At 40.9% G+C, this 21,802-nt stretch overlaps 1 protein-coding gene across 2 annotated transcripts in view; it reads left to right on the forward strand.

The window, feature by feature from the left end:
* Positions 1-21,802, forward strand: part of MAST1 (microtubule associated serine/threonine kinase 1) — a 492,671-nt gene that overhangs the window by 282,784 nt on the left and 188,085 nt on the right. For both annotated transcript variants that reach the window (XM_085654477.1, XM_085654478.1), the window contains 2 exons: positions 14,445-14,653; positions 17,047-17,185. In XM_085654477.1, the coding sequence (XP_085510603.1) occupies positions 14,445-14,653; positions 17,047-17,185 (348 nt within the window). The remainder of the gene's footprint in view (positions 1-14,444; positions 14,654-17,046; positions 17,186-21,802) is intronic.

Consider the following 21,802-nt stretch of genomic DNA (forward strand, 5'->3'; position numbering starts at 1 on the left):
AACACAGCAGATACTGTACATGATCGGAAAGAGTGCCAGATAACAGCCTAATGTTATTTTGCATCTGTTAATAAAGTGGGACTGTTCTACCACTATTTTGTTTGTTGCTCATGCTCAAGCCCATAATGGGGACAACACAGGTTCATTATCCTTTCTTCACACTGCATTATGTATTAAATATCCCTTGCAAAAAATATAAGGAGGTGTACTGTAAAAAATATATACAAGATGCTTGACATCAGCGAGATTATTTAATATAAAATGTCAAGTTACTCGTACACTGTAACAAGCTAGTAGTACTGAATAAAAGGCAATTAAAAAATATGTTGATATAATACCCATCCAAACTCAAGGCCATTTTTCAGAACCATACTTTTGTTTGTAGCATGTGTGGCTGTAGATACACATGGTATGCACTCTACTGCCATCTAGCGCTGGGCTTGGACGGTTGCGACTTGTTTTTCTGTAAAGAAGTCTTTTGAGTCACTAGGTATAGTGACTCCTCCCTTAGTTGGCAAGGCTTATGGGCTCTGGCTCCATTGTTCGATTTTTTTTCTATGCTATTGAGGTTGTACAATTTTTGATGCAGTTCCCAGACTCAAAAAGTTAGATGTTTGCCATTGTGGGACTGTGATCTCTCCAAGAAAACTTTTGATAGTTTTTCTTTCTTCACCTTCGACATGCTTCATACGGGTACCCGATCCTCAGGCTCACATCCCATAAGACCCTCAGGACTCCTCAGGACTCCTTCCTTTCAGTACAGACTACGAGAAATTGATAGGCATATTAGGTGATGGAACAGATGCCCTTCAGGAAATAACTTCTGTGCCACGCAAAATACGACCCTCTCAGGGTTTGTAATCTTTCTCTTCCCGGAGCACACCAACACGCAGTGGTCCTCCTGCCTCGCCTTCAGGTACAAAGAAGACTCATTGGCAGCAGAAGGTCAAACACTATTCTCACCTCAAGATGCATTGATCCTTTGAGGAGACACTGGACATTTTTGGTGAAGCTGACCCGCTTTGCACTGAAAAATAAGAGGACGCAGGTTCTTCAAGCTTCCCTGCTCATCAGCCCAGTCCAGAGGTCATTGGCTCCATCTCCTCAGAACCCAGATGAAGGAAGAGGATAAAGAAGCTCCATCCGCCTCCCTCAGTACCGGCACACACAACAACACGACTCCGAAAATTGTGAGTACTGCTGACACACAAACTCACATACAGCATAAATGACCTCACGCCAAGACAGAGCAGGGACGGGATCCAGTCAAGATGCTTGTCCCTAACCGGCTTTCGAGCCTGAGACACACCTCAGCACCAAAGCATCCAAACACTCTTCAATATCGAAGGCGTCGTCCAGCACCTCAGCCACGCTCATCAATGAAAACTCAGTTGGCCCCGAGAGCAGCCTTGATGGCTGGCTCTGAAAATTCAGACAGGCGCATTCCTTGTTTAGTGGTTCTATATAGTTCTACTCACTTACTTCAAAATGCCATTCACAAACCTATATGCAGAGACCTCTGCCTCTCCTATCATTTCTATGTGTAAATCTATGCCCCAAAATCTCCACACACATATGCCTACGTGGTAAATGTATCATGGACATGGCAAGTGGCTGAAAAATAAGGAATAGGTACTATAATATGGGAAGGTCAAGGAGGGGTTAAGAAAGGATTAGGGAAAGATAACACCCAACCACAGACCATTGCTATTCACAAACTACATTCCCAAAGTTACCACAGCCAAAAAAGTCCCAAAACAGTTGCAAATGTGCTCCACTTCAGACCTGGAGTACATCTGGAACTACACATGGCCAAACGTTTGCACTGCAACACTCTTCCATCGCAAATAATGGAGGCAGGGAAAATGAAACCCCATAGGAAACAATGGTAAAATAAGTTAACATATTTAATCTGTTAATAAGTATATATACATCCAGTAATATAAATATATAAATACAGATCAATTGTACTTAATGCTGAAAATGTTTAAAATAAACATAGCTTTTAATGTTTTGTAAAAAAAATAAAATAATGAAAATTAGTTCTATGCATAATGGGGTAAAGTAATTTTAATCCATATCAAATAAAACTGTTGGTGGAATTTAAAAATATAAATGATTATACTTTATTTAAAGATATTTAAATTAATGTAATACACTTAATATAATAGTGCTTTAACATATTTTTTGTTTGTTTTAAGTTAAAAAAATATACATTTATTTTACTTTAATATGTAACATTAATATAATCTCAATTAATTATTTTAAAGTGTAATAAACTCTTACTTTTCACCTCTATTTCACACTGGACCTCCCCATGTGTGTGCAAATTTAATAGTTGTAATCTTATACTCATACGTTTGGCTCCAGTCCCTGGTTTCGGTGTGTGGGGGCATGCAAGTCTACACTTTGGAGTAACTTTACACTTGGAAATGGTGAATAGCAAGAAGTAGTGAAGTTACTCCCAAGTGCAAGAATACATTTACACATGAGTAAATCTACATGTGTGAATTTACCTTTGTGAATAAACAACATACCCTCATCCCTGCTAAACCAAGAATATAGTTGGAAATAAGTTTGATTGTATTATTGCTCTTCCATTCCTCTATAATATCACACTGGCACAACTCTGGATTCAGGACATCGGAACGCTTTGATCACTTAAAGGAACATTGTAAAAGTGTTCTGCCTGAGAGTTAAAGCCTATGTGCATCATCTTGATTTTTACTTTTGGATAAGTTTACTCATCAGCTCAATGTATTTATGCTCTGTTTTGCTATTCTAATGGTTTTTAAAAATAAGACAGATATTGTTGCCTCATATGAATGTTCTTTTATGAGATCATTTTCAGAAATGAAAATTCCACTTATAGAAATGTATTTTGGGATCATGCACCATGTTTAGGAGGAACTAACATAGAATGCCCAAGATACACAATTAGTATTACACATGACTAACTTTCTATTTTTGACACTCAAGGAGACAGCCAGACCTTAAAAAATGATTTTCAGAATTCTGAATATCCTCTTAAAAACAGTTGCTCTGCGAACATTCTGATGTAGATGAGGGTCGGTATCGACGTTCAACATAGGAACATATTTTAGATAGACAATAACAGTGAGAAAGTTCCAACACATTGATGACATTTTATCATTTATTGTTCTACTTTGTTATTTATTAAATTTTAGCATTGAAACCATGTTAAATAATTTATTAAAACTCTTGTTATGACAAATAATGAATCAATGTCTTCATTAACTTTTAATTTATTTCAATAAATCCACAAGGAGTAAGAGAACATTTGAGATATTTATGCTACCATGCAGAAATTCTCACCCTTTCATCAAAGTGACTGTTATCCTTTGAAGGGGAATCGGAGCTTTCATTTTAAACTTCTTTTAACCTAAAGAATTATTATTTTGTTAAAGTGTGCAGTTCTTCAGCATTGGATCTTTCATATATTCACATGCTTACATTATTTCCCATAATCAGGCTAGGAATATTCATACATGGTAGCTTAAAAGAGGAATAAACATTGTTAAAATAACCTTAGGCCTATGAACATGGCTAGTTTAGTAGTAAATTTGTATCATTGAAAAGCACCACCCAGGCTTTAACCAAATGGGTGAATGCACCAGCACTCTCACCCCCCCAACGGCAACCATAACTCAGATTTTCTACTGCACATCGAGTGTGAGGCATTCCTCGTATAGTCCCCAGTAGATGTACAACTCTGTTCTGTCTGCAACATCAGAAAATAAGGATTTCAGCTTTTAACCTATGCTGAGTGACATGCCCCAAGCTACCTTCAGCCTCTGGTTCAAAGTGTGTTATTTCTGTCTGATTGGTCTACAGAGCCGGTGGGAATTTAAGTCAGAATGTCAATTTCCATCCGAGAGGGAAGAAATCACTCTTTAATTCGGGTACCTCTTTCATCTTAAAAAAAAGGTTTTTGCTGAGGATCAACACCTCAAGTGCATTTACTGCCTTTTTTCAAAGCAAAAGGCATTAAAATGTGAGATTTCTAATAGGTCTGGGTGAAAATCTAATTATGATGGCGCAATTTGTATAATCTCGGTAAATTACATTACACTTCTTATGCGAAATTCCTCTACTTCTCGTAATTACACAGCATTCTCTGTAAAGATTTACAGTGAGCGGCACCACGCTAGTGGCTGTTGTTCACCGTGCTTTGGTTGAATGAATGCTTGTGTCAAAAATATATGTGAGGATGCATTTTATGCTCAAATATAGCACAAATTGACAGATTTGCCTTTCATGTCATTTTGCTGAAATTTCGCGTAATTACTTGAAATCAAATTATCGGAATTAGGCACACCACTAATTTCTAAATCTTTGATGTCCAAAACATTATGGGGCCGATTCCGATCCTGTAAATCTCGGGTACAAATGGTCGTACGGAGCGTTTTCTCCGTACGACTCGTACCCGGGAATTCCACCATACAAACCAGCAAGTACGATTCGTACAGAAATACCATTTCCGTACGAATCGTAAAAAACACTGTACGGCTAAAAAATACATACAATTCCGATCCTGGACAGCGCGTACGCGACGTCCGCACGGAGTCAGGCAGCGTTTTACGGACCAGCAAGTACGATTCGTACCTACAGCACTCCGCACGGCTATATTTTTATGGGAGCCAAAAAGTGCCGGAAAAACTAAGTACGCTGCGATGCACGAGGAAAAGGGGGCCCGCTACGCGACGTACACGCCATCACCCACATCGTATGTGTCATCATGTACGGTGCGTACCCCAACATTGCATATGTACGGACCGTACCCCCCACCCCCGTATGTACGGACTGTATCCCCCACCTGCGTATGTCCGCACCGTACCCCAGGCGTACCCCCCACCCGCGTATGTCTGCACCGTACCCCAGGCGTACCCCCCACCCGCGTATGTCCGCACCGTACCCCAGGCATACCCCCCACCCGCATATGTCCGCACCGTACCCCATGCGTACCCCTCACCCACATATGTATGGACCATACCCCAGGCGTACCCCAATCCTCGCATATGTACGGACCATACATACGCGAGGATTGGGGTACGCCTGGGGTACGGTGTGGACATACGCGGGTGGGGGTACGCCTGGGGTACGGTGCAGACATACGTGGGTGGGGGGTACGCCTGGGGTACGGTGCGGACATACGCGGGTGGGGGTACAGTCCGTACATACAGGGGTGGGGGGTACGGTCCATACATACGGGGGTGGGGGTACGGTGCGGATGTACGCGGGAGGGGTGGGAGGCTGGGGGGGGGCGTACGACTCGTACCCCGGGCACAAGTGTACTCGGGGTAGGGCTCGTACAAAGTTCGCTCCGTACGGAGCCTTTTCCATGCGCTTGTGTTTTCGGACGGGCGGTACGGATCGTACTTGCACGCTCGGACTTCAGTTTTACGATTTGTATGTAAAACTGTCCGGGGACGTCTCGTAGACTTTTCCCGAGGCGATTCGTATGTATTTTTCACGTACAAATCGTACTTCGCCATTTGTACGGGATTTGTACGATTCGTACGTAAAAAAATACGGATACGAGTCGTACGGGAAAAAAAAACTCCAGGATCGGAATCGACCCCTATGTGACAGACACAGGCAACTGGCTTTAAATATACGAAAGCACTCCAGGAAGTCCTCTTAATGTTTCAAGAAAGAGAATTACCGACGTCCTAAGACCTTAAGGTTGCTTACTTCCTATTCCCATTCATTAGAATCCCATGCAATATTTGTGATGGTCCATAGACAGGCAGCATTATCAGCTCAGAGCACTACCGTTCAGTCGTAAGTAGGCACCAAGAGCATTCACCAAGTGTCTGGAATCATGAACAACACTTCTGCAGAATAATGTCTACAAGGTGTTTACATACTTGGAGGACTTGCTGATAAAAGGGCATCCAGTGCTAAAACAGACTCAGTGCCTACCAGGCACTCTTCCATCACTTGAAGGTCACTCTGAACAAGACCAAATTCTCTCTATCGAAGAGCGCTATCCTAACCGACCTAGGAGCATTCTTAAACACTGCTCAAGGGAAAGCATTCCCTGGAGCTGGTGCAACATTTGTGGACCCTCTCTCAACCCTGTAATGTTTCAGTGAGATACTACAAGTTGGTGCTTGAACTAATATCCTCATGCTGGCCTCTGATACCCGATTGGAGGGTAACCCATCCGACAGGCGCTATGTCACCAGTCGCAGCAAGTAGCAGAGGATTCATGGGAGGACTGGGTAACTTATTCACTGGTTGAAACAAGGATTGTGGTGGTGGTAGAGAATGCCACAAACTTTTTTTAAAGGACAGCTGTTTCAGTGCCCGCAAAATCAAATCATAAAGACACATAAAATGGAAGGACGGGCAGCTCACATGCAGAACTTGATGACAAAAGAGAATTGATCAGAACCAGAGAAGAGTCTTCATATCCGCTTGCTATTAGCTTGGGTCTTTAGTCTTTCCTTCCATGCCTGCACATCAGCTGGGACTTTACAATGATCAGACATATTCCCTCACTGGTACACTTTAAGAATGTCATGACTGGAAGCCTTGTGATGACCAGATTCAACAACTCTTTCACAAATGGGGTCAGCCCCAGGTGGATCAGTCTTCAACTCTGAAGAACCAAAAACATGCCACCCCTTTGCCGGCAGGCGTTACCAACAGGAGGCTCAGGGAGAAGCATTTTCAATGAAGAAGTTTACCATCTTTGCATATGCTTTTCCTCACTTTTTACTGGTCCCAAAAGTCCTAACCAAAGTAAAGAAAGCTATGGAAACAGATACTTGTCACCCCTTCATGACCAAGACAGTATTGATACACTAAACTACTAAAGCTGTCAAATCAAATCAAATCAAAACAAGCTTTATTTGGTTAAATGAGACATAACCATAAAAGCAACCTAAAAATTATACATATTTTCATATTTCACAGTATGCAATAAAATACATAAAAAGAAGGAAGAATCGTGCAAGGCTAAAAAGAAACCCCAAGCATGGCCATATACATTAAAGTGCTTTGTGCAAAATATCCAATTCATAGCATAATAATGGCTCTAACAACTTCATTATACAACCAAATATATCAGTAAGATGCATTACAGTTTTAGCACTTCGATAATCTGCCTGGAAGACCTAGTATCTAGAATACAATGTGCTCAATGTGTATTTAAAATGATAAAAACATAATGTACAACTATAGATATTGTTAACAAAAGGTGCTATATACCAAGTAGTGCAAAATTATCCGATTCACAGCTAAGCTATGGTTTCAATAGCTTCATAGTACATCATGGAGTAAGAATAAAATACATTCCCTCTGGAATTTCATAATTGTAACTGGGAAAGCAGAAAGAATAAGGATACCCGGTACATGAGATAATTTTACAGAACCTGTTGCAAAAATATGGGTTCATTTATCTGAGTTTACATCATTGTTTTGATATGCAAGGGCCTCGGGATGAGAATTGCTATGTCATATTTTAATTGAATTCTGGATATAGGTCACATCTGCATTGCAGACCCTAATATTTACCAGACTACAAACATATTCAAAAGCTATATTATATGTGAAAAGTCTCTCCTTCAAAAATTATGGTTATAGGAGACTCTTCCTAGCATCTCTATAAAAACCACAGAATAATATAAAATGCAATGTTGTCTGATCTGATCTTCCATCGCATGGGCACTTTAGGAGATTATGATTCCACTTGCCCATCATTGGAAAAGCTATAAAAAATGGACTAATTGCATTCTCAATCTTGTGAGATAAAATCTATGTTTTGTATTTGTAATCTACAATAAATAAAAAGGTATCCCGGGCCCAGATGTCCTGTCCAAGTAAGCCTTGGTCATTAGTTTCTGGTTTGCATTTACATCCCTTAGCCAATTCCGTGATTCCCTTAATTTATTCTTCAAGTCTTTTTTCCCATAATTAAGTATTTGAAAGGGATTTTTAAAATCAGTGTTTATAGTACATTCATTTAAAAGATTTTTAATATAAACTAGCCATCGTATTTTTGTTCCTTGATCATGGGCAACACAATCTTTGATGATGTCCTGTGTAAACTTTATACCTTCTTTACTCCAGATACCATACCAGACATTTGAACTTATTGTACTTTTTTAATCATGTATATAAGGCGCATCTAATTCTTTAAGCACACTGAACACCGGGGTGGAGTTGGGTACAGCTAAAAGCTGTCGTAAAAATGTATTTTCTTGGGTATAAAGGATTGCACAGTTTGCCCCTCCCCATAGTGTTGCCCCATAACAGACCCCAGTAAGACACTTGCTTTTTTAAAGTGTCATTATTTCCCTGATGGGCTTATTGCCCAAAATTGACTTGGTTATTCTCATGAATTTAAGTTTACAATGGTCAATGTGGGCTCCCCAATTCCCCTTGTCTGTGAATGCCAGCCCTAGATATACAAATGATTTTGTTTTCACAATGGGGACACTTTTTATATGATGATTCTTAGTTTTTATTTTTCCTTGTCCAGAAACCATCGTAAAGGTCTTTTTCAAATTAATTACTAGATCCTTTTCCTGCATATATTGTGCAAATTTTCCGATAAGGGTCTCAGCCCATTCGCAGTTCTTGATAATAAGACTGCGTCATCCGCGTAAAGTAGGGTAGGGACAGCGCGTTTGGGTACTTTGAGAAGATCTGCGTTTAACTTTTGCAATTCCTCATCTACACCTTATATATATATATAAGGAAACAGGAGTGGGGCGAGCACACACCCCTGCCTGATTCCACATTATACCCTAAAACTAGCGGTGCATTTCCCGTCTAGCCCATAACGGACTCTAGTGGTTGGGCGCCTGTATATCTGAGAAAGTTAAATCATGATTTCATTGTGGGCGCCGATTCAAGTCAAGGTTTGCCATAATTTCGCATTATTTACTAGATCGAAGGCACTAGTTAAATCGATAAAACAAAGGTGTAGATAGACCTTTTTTTATATTTATGTATTTACTAATCAACAGGTGTAAATTAATGCATTGTTCTATCATCCCTATTTCCCATCTAAACCCATATTGTGATTTCATAAGGATTTTGTTTTCCTCTACCCATATTTCCAATCTCTCTAGCAGTATCCTACCCATCAGTTTCGAGGTTGTGTCAAGAAGGGAAATAGGGAGATAACATTTGGCGTCACTTCTATTGCCCTTTTTAAAAATTGGCACAATTGTGCTTTCAGTCCATGTTTTTGGTATTGTGCCCCCTGCAATATTGTTAAACACTTTTTGTAAAAGAGGTGCCCAGAATCCAATATCGTACTTAAAAATGTCTATTAATCCCCATCAACACCGGGTGCCTTGCCATTTGCACTTCTCACTAGTGCCAATGTCACTTCATTCAGTGTGATGGGGACCAAATTAGGTGATTCAAAAGTTTATCAAAATGTGGTTATTTGATAATTCTATGGTATCATCAGGGCCACTTTTTTCCTCTAAATTAGGGGTTTTATTTTCTGCATTAAAAACCTGACCAAACTCTTTGGGCTGCACCAGTCTCTCAATCTTAATAGCACAATTTTCTTTAAAAAACGGATGGTTTATAGTCTTCCAAAATAGGGATGAATCTTTAGTATTTGCGGCCTGGGAAAGTTTTTCCCAAGCATTGTATTGGATTTCTCGCTTTCTTTTTGCTATGGACTGTTTATATAAAAGTCTCTGTTTTTTGATAAGTTCCCTATCTCTGGGCTTGATTTTTAAAGCATTTTTTAATGACTGGTTTGCCTTTGTCCATTGTGAATCAAACCAGCCAGCTATTTTTTTAGTTTTTTTCTTGCTCCTAGTTTTCAGTCCTCTAGAGATTTCGGCAGTAATATTACAGAAGCACCCCATAATCGGATTATCAGTAAGATCCACCCTATTACAAACTTTTATATCTTGTTTACATTTGTTTGTTAAAACCTTCATAAAATCTTTTGGATTTACTCCCGACCATTTAATAGATATTCCATTTTCCCCTGAGTAGACATAAAGGGGGCTAAACAAGGTCCAGTCTGATGGGTATCATCTATTCTAACTGTTAGGAGAAGTGGGTGGTGATCACTAACACAAACTATTTTCACCTCCATTTTCTCTATTTGCTCTTGGCCATGTGCCGAGATTTGAATGTGATCAATTGTATTTGGACATTACCTCATTAATGGATTCACCATAGTTATTATAGGGGAAATGGGAATAGCTATCCCCTCACTCATTCCATACCCACAAAGCTTTCCATCTGAAATACTTTTCATACTAATAAAATCTCCGGCCCAGATCAAAAGATAATCACCCTTTATGTTTTTTAAAAATAGATCAAGCTCCCTCTCAAGTACCAGTATCACTTGATCTTTGGTGTTGTCAAAAACATTCAAAAACATTATTGTAGAAACGAATTACTTCATAACATTGGTGGTCAGAAGAATAAAGCCACAAGAATTGAAAAAGGGAGAGTCAATATAAACTTTCTTCACAGACAGTGGGCATGTGACTGAAAGTAAAACTCCTAGACCACCCTTCGCTCTTCCATTCTGTGAAGGTGTTGCTTTGGTGTCCATAGTTGAAAAACCATCAGTATGGAAGTGTTCCGTGTGCAAAGTATCTTGCATGCAAATAATTTCACAATCATTTAAAAAAAAAAACAGGCCATATCTCATCATTCAATTTCTTATTTATACCCGCGATATTCAAAGTTACTAATGTAAATTTTCTAGATTTCAATTTTTGAGTTGCAGGTAGTATCTCTGGTGGTATCTTTCAATAGGGCCAGAATCTTGGACCGTATCCTCTTGTAGTCAGTCTACGTCGCTACATCTTCTGAGGGGTAAGAATCTGTTGAACAAGGCAAGTAGTCTAGACTTCTCTGTTATTGTAAGGCCATGTCCTGATTGACTAGAAATTCTCATATCCGGCTTGTAGAAGTACCCTAGTGGAACCCCAGTGATGGTTTTATTCTGATGTTTTAATGATGTCTCCCAATTTTACATAGATCTTCTAACAGGGTTTTAACCATCTCTGGGTGTTGAAAGGAGACTACAACACAGTCCCCTTCACAGTTTTTTTGTTGTTTTTCCTACCCAGGGTACTCTTCTTACCATACTAATGCTTTGAGACCAGGTATTTACGTCATATTCATAATGATTATTAAAGCAGAATACAGCCTTATTTTTCAGTTCTTCCCAATCCTCATTTATACCATCCTTTAGTCCTGGCACATTTTTCAGGATAATCGTATAAGGTTTAGCCTCGGGGGGTAAATGGAAGGGTCTTTTGGGCCTAATAAGTAAAGATTTATAACCATATTTGTCCGCTTCTATAATATTTGGTCTTGCCATTTTTGCCACTTGATTAACCAATGTCATAAGACGTGACCCAATATTAGTTTCTTTCTTGTCCCTTTGCCCAACAGTATTTTTTCCTTCGTCCAGCAATGGTGGGCCCCGAAGACTACATGTGGAATCGTTTGTAGTAGTTCGGGGGTTATTAACCATTGCTGTTTTGTTGTTTGTGACGGGTTGTATATTTCCATTTTGGCTCTTCCCCTGTATTATCGACTCCCTGATTAGTTTAGAGATACTGGCAACATCGTTCTTAATTTTTGAGATTTCGGATAACACATTTTTCTCAATTGAGTCAATTTTCCCATGTAATTTTTTTTTAAGTAGATCCAAGTTATGGGAATAATCATGACATTGAGTCGCCCTCGTGCCACCACTCTTTTTTTCTGGCAATGTATGTTGTTGTATATGGGAATGTTTCATGGGTTGTTTCGTTTTGCCCTTCCCTGGCTGTTTGCTTTCAATTACAGGGGGTATAGATGGATCTAAGCCTTCTGTTAATACTGATTTCTCCAATGATCACGTTGATACACAAGGTGCTGCATTATGGACAAAAGCTGTAGTATGGTTTTGAGGATTCCTATTTATAGCTGTTTCTACAGCAGTTGTATCCACAAGTGTATCTTCAACCACATTATTTAGTGCAATCTTTGTTGCTGCTAGGCGCTCCTCAAGATTAACGATCTTGTTATTAATTAGTCCCATCACAGTATTTAGGTAGTTTGTTATAGGTGCACTTAGTCTTGCATTCTTATCTTTACTCCCAGAAGCAACACCCGTGAGCTTACGTTTTCCCATACTTATGTTCACCAGTGACAGAAGGCACACAAGAGGGTGAGATAATATATGTGCGGTTCTATTAGAACGGTTTCAGCCGCTCTTACTGTAAGTCAGGGAGTTTAATAGTAAAGCCTTAGGGACGTGGCCCAGCCCAGCCTCTTCCGTCCGCTGACGGGCGCATATGGGCCAGCCCTTGGCCCAGGCTTTGCCTGGGCACGCATGTGTGTGTCTCATGCTGCGGGAGCCCAAGCCCCCTTTTAAGCGCCTCCTGGTGCGAGAGTGACTCGTTGGCACCTCCCTGTCACGTAGAACTATGGGGATTGAAGTCCCCTGATGGCGATTGCAGGCTGGCAGTACAGGCAGCACTTGTGGCGTAAAAGCAAACAAACATGGGCCGCCGCGCTGCGGGAGCCCAAGCCCCCTTTTAATCACCTCCTGGTGCGAGAGTGACACGTGGACGACTCCCCGGCATGTAGATCTATGGAGATTTAAGTCCCCTGATGGCGATTGCAGGCTGGCAGTACAGGTGGCACTGGTGGCGAAAAAGCAAACAAAAACACGGGCTACTAAAGCTGTCAAAGGCTCCATCATTTGCCCGCAAAGTACATACTGAATGGCTGTTCATGCATAAAAGGCAAATTCATCATCACAGTCTGCATTCCCAGAACCTCTCAGTGTGGCTCCTAATTGCTTACAATTTGGAAATCTAGATATCCTAAAAGACTACAGAGATGTCTTGGAGTAGGCATGTGCACCCTCTACTTCCAAGATATTTGACGCTAAACCGAAGTGATTCTGTATATTACATGTTTGAGTAAAAGCCTACGTCCACTGTCAGAGCAGACTGATCAAATTCCACCATACAGACACCTAGTCTAATTCAACCTCAGACTTTCTTCAGTGAAGGTGCATTTGGCTGCTATCTCAAGATCCAGGCAACCCTCTCAAAAGCAGTCATTCTTTTCACAGCGATTTATCATACGGTTTATGAAAAGGCTGTTCCACACCTTTCTCCAAGTGAAACAGCTATTTATTCCTTTGAAGATAAACAATGTCTTGAGCCACCTCATGGCTCCTCCATTTGAACCAATTCGCGAAGTAGAATTTATTCTGCTTTCTTGGAAAACAGTGTTGCTTCTTGTATTGACTTCTTCCAGAATAGTGAGTTGAAAAGCTTGCCATTTTTCCAATTTTCAAAAGAAAAGTGGTTCTTCGACCAAATCAGACTTCCACCTTGCCACAAGCCGGTAGTTCTCTGCTCCTTCTTTCCAAATCCCACCATAAATGCTGAAATATCCTTGCAGTTATTCAGGTGCCTTAAGATTTATCTGGAGAAAATGAAAGGCATTGGAAGTTCTTACGAGATCTTTGCGGCTTTTGGACATCCTGGAAGGGGTCATTCTTTCCAAGCAAGGCCTGTCACCGTGACTGCATGGATCATCTTCTGTCACAAGAAAAGTAATCTACCTCTGCAAGGAAGTGTCACAGCACACTCTACCAAAAGCACCTTAACATCAGCCCTCTATGCCAGTGAGCCTCTGTAGGACCTATGTCATGCTGCAAGTTAGTAGAACAGGTACACATTCACCAAGCACTCCTGCGTAAAAGTAGATGAAGCAGCCGATTCTTCAATACAATAAGCAGTTCTATGAAGCCTCTTTTGATAAGGTGAGCTTTCTTCTCTCTGTTGACGTATGGCATACTGTTTACTATCCTATTTCAAACGTGTACATTTATGGACGATCTAATGCTAGAGAAGAAACAGAAACTTTCATGTAACTAGTTCTCCCACGTTTTTATCTATCATAGATTTACATGTGACCCACTCTCCTCCCTAGTCAGAGGCTCACTGGTTATTCCTTTATTTTGTATGCTATGAAAACCTGAGCTGTGGGGGCCTACTGTAGAGTGAGAGTGCTGGTGCATTCACCTTGTTGGTTAAAGATTGCGTGCCCTTCATTGATGTGAATGCATTACTAAACAAACAGTGTTCTTGGGCCTATTGCCTTTTTTCTTTTAACTAATGTTGCTCTTTTAAACTACCAGGGATTCCCAGCCTGAGGATTAGAAATAATTTAAGTATCTTAATCTATGAAATATATCAATACTGGAGAACTATAATTAGAGGTTAGTAACTTCTTTCATTCTACAGCTGACAATGGAGTTTGTGGCAGATCCATCAAATCCTTACTATGCAAAATTGACACTGGCTGTAGAATCTCAGAATTCCTCCAGGAAGAAAGTTATCTGGTATGGTACAAGGGTTCCCTGACCTTCCTCATCACTGATCTCCTTCTTCTACTTCCTCTTGCAGGGCAGTGTACCTGGTGAGGCACAAAGAAACCCGCCAACGCTTTGCTATGAAGAAGATCAACAAGCAGAACCTCATCCTTCGTAATCAGATCCAACAGGCCTTTGTAGAGCGTGACATCCTCACCTTCGCAGAGAACCCTTTTGTCGTCAGCATGTTCTGCTCCTTTGAGACAAAGCGTCACCTCTGCATGGTTATGGAGTATGTAGAAGGTATATCCATATCCTCAAGTGGGGGCACACATGATGGGAGTGTGCAGAAGCATGAAAGGTACAGTCAATGTACATTTTACCACCCCGTAGTGAGCTTAGCTATGTCCTATCTAGGTACATTTGAAGTTTTCTCTCAGAAATGCTTTCAGGCAACAGGCTCCCTCCTTGTCTGCTGTGGGCAGTGTAAGATACCCATCTCAAGTCATGTCAGTCTCCCAAAATCTGGTGTACATGATTGTCTGCAGGTAGGAAACACTCACTTCTTGGCACTAGGTTCTGGAACACAGAATACTGACTGTTGGCCAACAAAATCTCTTTTTTACTGTAAATGTGTATCTTGCTTATGTTGCCTTCATAATGAAAGTGCCCTTACATCAATTGACGTAGCAATGGCATGAAGCATAGAAAATGAACGTTTGTAACCTTAGATTCTTTTTGCATCTGAACTGTCATTATGTTTAGTTCCCGTAAACACTGAACTTCTGACAATTAACAGTTAAGTTACTGGTGGCCATGAGTTCTCTTCTACATGTAGGACAAGTTTTACTTAAAGACAATATAAACTACGTTTAACATCCCAACCTCCTAAAGAACAATCCTCCTGCATTCATAGGGGAATCCCTACCAAAAGTTAACTTATAAATCAAATGTGGCATTCATGAGACATTGCTGAGAAAAGATATATCATTGCATTCACATTTTTTCTTGCACTGTAGATCAGATCTTCAGAGTTTTCTGAACTTGGTGGTTGTTCAATATTTTTTCATGGTTTTGATTTGTTTTGATGCCCTCAAAAATCATGGGCGTTTGTGGGGCAAATGGTTAGCCCTTACCATGTGACCTGGACAGATAGGGCCAGAAAGGAGCCAATCTGCCCCCTGGATATATTTCCAGATGCCAAATAGGAAACATGGCTCTGAAATATGTTTACATCAAAGTACATCCTATTCTTGAATACATAAAAAGATACATATCATCTTACCTTGAGAAAGATACACTCATCCATGTGCCAGCAGCTGCTGAGATTGGAAGTTTGACTGTCTAATATAATACTCTATTAAGGGCAGCTTATTCACGCACGATAGGTGGGTATGAATGTCACAGATTGACAAGTAAAGCAGCAAGGTTCACTGCTGGGCTAAGAGGTTCTCGGATTGAACTCATGAATGTCTGAGTCCATAAGGGAATGAGGCTAGATCTGATCTGGGAGTTCTGGTGACTGGTAAGTATCTTGACGGAGATGGATTCTGGATACTGATTAATATTTTGGTGAAAATGAGTGCTGGAGCCTCGTTAGTATTGTGATGGAGGAGAATGCTGGCTGACCTGGCAATGAGGAGAAGGAAGCTACCTTTGTTGGAAGGACTGGACAAGAAAACAGGAGGGATACACAGGAGGGGAGAGGCAGGAAGGCACCGGAACAAATACTGGAAGTGCAGGAGAATAATCCCAAACTTCTACAAAGGACCGCTGGACTGGATGCCATGATCATTGTGGAGAGTTCATGTCGATGAGATGCTCCCTTTCATAGTACATGGGATGCCTCACTTGTGCAGTCCAGGCAGTTGCGTAACAAAACATGAGGGGGGCCCCTTAAAGATATGCTGAAGGGGCCCCTCACACTCACATCAGTAGGGGTTGATGGGACCCTCTCCAGTATGGGTAAGCCTGGGGGTCCCACACTGTGGGGGCCTTGGCTACTCCCCTGCTGCAAGGCAAGTTGCTATTCATCTGTTCAGGTGCCCGAAACACTATCCTTGCTGAGTTGCTCTGAGAGCAGCACATAGCTCCACTGTTGAACCTTAGTGATACCTCCTTCCAGACTACCGGGGACACAGCTTTCTTGAAGACCTGTTGTGATTATGGATATTCAGAATTTTCATAATTAAGTAGGGGCTTGTGATGTCTATCTTGACAGTCATTGGAAAATTCTCCTGGTTCTAAAGAAAGTTCTAAATTTGGGATACACTAATGGAATTTCTTCTATGATAATACGGCTCTGGTGGAGGGAATTTCCAGCACTAGATTCTCCTCCAGATTTAGCAATTCCTTAAGAAAATGGAGTAATTTCAAATATCATCCATTTCATGATCAGGCCCTAAAGTCACCTCTTCTAAGCTTGCGAAATTCAGACAAATGACATCTGTAGTCCACTTTGATGGAGTTGAAAAATAACACACCACTGGGAACAGACAATCCCTTCAGCCCATGTTAACAATAGATTAGCATATAGGATGTTGTAGTACTTGATTTGTGAAGTTATCAGGGGCAGGTGGAGTACCACTGCAAAGATACATAGGGTAGAATAAACGTAGGGTGTGGCAAATAAAGGAGTAGAAGGACACTAGAGAAATAGGAAATTAACCTAATTTTCATTTGCTTTTCTCCCTTAGGTGGGGACTGTGCCACTCTACTGAAAAACATTGGGGCTCTACCTGTGGATCTGACACGACTCTACTTTGCAGAGACTGTCCTGGCCTTGGAGTACCTGCACAATTATGGCATCGTGCATCGGGACCTAAAGCCAGACAAGTACACATTGAGTTTCCATACTATTTCCCAGAGAGAATGTCTTTAGTGTGGCGGGAGGGTTATTTATTGCTTCCCTTTCTACTTTGAGTCATTCAATGGAAGGATGACAATCAGGTGTTGGGATGGATAGTTTCAGCAGCCTGATGGACTGGGAGACGTGGCTCTCTGTTGCTTACATCATATGTTGTACTGCAGCAACCCTTTTGCTTGGAGCTGATGATTACCACCAGGCTCTCTGCAGTAAAACTTGCTCACCCAATGTGCAGCCGTGCAGTTTACTATGTTATTTGGGGAATTGTTTTGGTTTCACCTTTTGTGTCATAGAGCATCAATGTAATTTGTTATTACTGCCACTACCATCTTGACATAAGCATACCAATCAAGGTGTAATATAAAAAGCCAAGCATTACACAGACAATTGGGTTGCAATCTGTCAGTGCAGCAGAGGTTTGAAAATACCACATTTAATTGGTCGTACGCTGAAAACTGAAAGCGAAAATACCACCACATCCCCAATTTTTGTAGTTTTGTAGTGCTCCACACTCATCACTTCAGGAAAGAATTGGGATGGTGTAGTGGTAGGAAGAAGGATAGGAGTGGAGGAGGAAGAGACAACATAGAAACAACAATCCAACACATTAGAGCCGTCAGCAAGAGAATAACGTTCAGACTCCTCACCCACGCACACAAGGCTCTCCACGACCTGGGCCCCAAGTGCCTCAACGACCGCATGACCTTCTACACGCCCACCCGCCAGCTACGATCGACCAGCCACGCCCTCGCCACCGTACCACGCATCCGCAGAGCCACCGCCGGAGGAAGATCCTTCTCCTACCTGGCAGCCAAGACCTGGAACTCCCTCCCCACCCACCTTCGGCGAATCCAGGACCATCTCTCCTTCAGAAAGCAGCTCAAGACCTGGCTGTTCGAGCAGTAACTTACCCCCTCCCCCAGCGCCTTGAGACCCTCCCGGGTGAGTAGCGCGCTTTATAAATGCCATGATTGATTGATTGATTGATTGAGAGCAAACACCAAGTAAAGCAGTAAAGTGGGGTCATTGTCAACTAGATTGAGGGACAACGAATGTGGTTAAGCTGCGAGTACACTACAAATGACCAAAGTCTATAAAATCAAGAAAACTGTGTTCACCGCTTGAGACAATCATCTTTAATACCATTTAATAATTAGTTGGTTGCCTCAAAACAGGAAAAAAGGTAGGTTATGTACTGATGTATAACTTTTAGTTTTGCTATATTTCAAAGAGATAGAAAAGTACCCAAATTCAACAGATCCTTCTGAAACACCAGCAGCTGCTACCTTTTTCAGAATAGTTTTGCACCATTCAGAGTCCTGTAATACAACCATGAAGTTGCCACTCAGATTTAGTGGATGAACTGACTCGGTTCCGAAAGGCATTTGGACAGCCCGAGTCTTTCAGATCCGACTCATACAGCTCTATGGACACGGTTTCCGAGTGAGCGATTACGATGACCGTTTCGGACAGCCGCTCTGATTCAGTCTGCCCGACACAAAACAGCTGTTGGAATCTGACTTTGGGGACCCATTGTGGGCCCCCCTTCACCCGGAGACCTCCAGTTGGGGCCCATGGGGGTACCCTATGGACTCCTCTTTTCAACCATGCACAATGTGGTGTGACAGGCACCATGGGGTGCCCGTCACAGGGTGCAAGGTTTTCCCCAACCACCCCTTTTTTCCTTGGGAGCCTGTGTTCTCATTCGGAACAAAGGCTCCCATTGAAGTCAATGCGAGTCCGACCAAACGATGGGAAGCATCGTAATCGGATGGTTGGACTTGCAGAACCCATTTCGGTCGAAAACGAAACCGTTTCGGTCGGAAGAGTTTCTGACTGACATCGTAATCGACCCCATAGTTTTTAATGTTGTGATTAATATTATTGTAAAAAATATCGATGTTGAAAATATCATTGTATGTAACATCATTTGTAAGTGTTAATTAGTATGTAAAGTAATGTGTTTGTATTTTTATATTGAAAATAATTAGTAGTGCATTTTTTTATGGAAATGTTGAAGTTTTTGTTTTTAGTTGTAATAATGTATATAATTAAGTGTTGTTTTATTTTAGTAGAGGGATTTTGGGCATTTTAGGGATAAGGATGGGGAGATTTTTAAAGAATTTAGATTTAAATTTTAATATATAAGGTAAATAATTTAATGATATGCAAATTAACAATTTGGAGTTTGTAAATGTATTTCATAATAATAACACTTCCATAAATTTAGCATTTTTGTAAATTAAGATAAATGTTAATGGTATGATATGTAGTTTTAAAATATATATATATATATATATATTCACTGAAAAAACCATAGGTTTCAAGGCACGTTATAGTTAGGAATTAGCATTTAAAAAACCTTAGAAATTCACTGAAAAAAACATAGGTTTCAGGGGCGTTATAGTTAGCTGGACTTTTCACTCGTACAAAACCATTGAAATTCCCCCGTTATAGTTAGTTCAGCTAACTATAACTCGCGCGCCCGCAATGCACTGCTGATGACGTCACATATTGCATCACTCATGACATGGTCAGTGACATCACTCATGACATCACTGATGACATCTCAAATGACATCACTGATGACATCATCTTTGTGATAGAGTGGCAGACCTCCTCTCCCCCTAATATAACCTTTGATACACACATTCAAAAATAGAAACTAAAATTTTCAAAACAATGGACATACCAATACCAGTTACAACAACCTATTCAGTAATTCTAAGATCCAGATACACATCCACTCATTCACCAACAGTCCTATACAGTCACTCATACATGTACTCACTCATCATATGTACTCATACACCTATACATCCTGTTACACAACGCCACTCATCCATAGAGTTACTCACACACATAGTCACTCATGCTAATAAAGAATCAAACATCCATTTACTTGCATATACAGTTATACACACACCACCACACTTACTTCTACAGAAACTTACACATACTTAGTCTTTTAAACAATCACTTATAGAAACACATACTTAGTCATACAGGAACTCTTTCAATATCTCACTCTCACATATACTCACTTATATACACCAATAGTCACATATACTAGTTTAAAACATATGCAGTTACTCATAAAGACACTATTGAGACAGTCATTCACTCACTAACACACCCATGCACACACTCATCCACCCATACAGTCCTGCACACATGCTGTCTTCAACACATACAAACAGTGAGTCACTCATTCATGCACCTATGCACTACGTAATACCCCCCCACCAAACCATACAGACACTCAGACACTCATACTGATACTCAAAAAACCAACTAATAACCTATATAGACACTCATGTAGCTACTCATCAACCCATGCAGCCACTTATAAACAAAGTGAGAGACTGATACAGATATTTACTTGGGGTGGGCGGAATTTGCGAAATCCACTTTCGCAAATTATCGCGAAAATGTCTAAAATTATCGCAAACAAGCGGAAATATCGCGAAGATGCAGATTTTTTTTTCCCGCATGTTCGCGAGATTTTCTGCATGGTTGCGGGTCGCCAACTTACCCATGTAGTTGCTCGCGGGCGCGGCCATCTTGTTTTGAGTTGTCTCGCGGTGCATGATCGCGAGAAGAAAGACGTGATCGCGCGACGCATGACGTCACTGCGGGCGCGAACTGTCGCGAGACAGCGCAAATGGCTAAAAACAATCCAACATCTCATGGAGAACGCGACCGGATCAAGAAAACTTGTCGGCGAACGCAGGGATTCAGTTAAGGCGATCGCGCGCGCGCGAGAATTTATTGTTTTACAGCGCAAGCAAGAAACAAATTATCGCCAAGCTGTGGAAAGCGGAAATTTTGACATTTTCGCGCTCTCCGCGGAACGCGATAATGTCAAATTATCGCAATTTCCGCGAACGGAACGAAATTTTTGCCCAGGCCTAAATTTACATATTTAAACATTAGTCACTAAGCCATGTATTCACTAAGATACACTTAATCAGTCAGTTATACAATCAATTTTTCAAAAGCAAATCATCCATTTAGACACTTATATACCCATTTATTCTTCCATCGACCTTGAGATATACATATATAAAACATATGGAATTTTCAGAAAAACACACATGTCATGAGTGATGTCACTGACCATGTCATGAGTGATGTAATATGTGACGTCATCAGCAGTGCATTGCGGGCGCGCGAGTTATAGTTAGCTGAACTAACTATAACGGGGGAATTTCAATGGTTTTGTACGAGTGAAAAGTCTAGCTAACTATAACGCCCCTGAAACCTATGGTTTTTTCAGTGCATTTCTAAGGTTTTTTAAATGCTAATTCCTAACTATAACGTGCCTGAAACCTATGGTTTTTTCAGTGAACATATATATATATATATAATTCACTTAAAAAACCATAGGTTTCACACATGTTATAGTTAGGTGGATATTTCACTCGTAAAAAACCAATGAAATTCCCCCGTTATAGTTAGTTCAGATAACTATAACTCGCGCACCCGCAATCCACTGCTCATGACGTCACATATTACATCACTCATGACATGGTCAGTGGCATCACTCATGACATCATCCTTGTGATAGAGTGGCGGTCGCGCGA

This window comes from Triturus cristatus, chromosome 4_1 (genome assembly GCF_964204655.1).
Source record: "Triturus cristatus chromosome 4_1, aTriCri1.1, whole genome shotgun sequence".
NCBI classification, from domain to species: domain Eukaryota; kingdom Metazoa; phylum Chordata; class Amphibia; order Caudata; family Salamandridae; genus Triturus; species Triturus cristatus.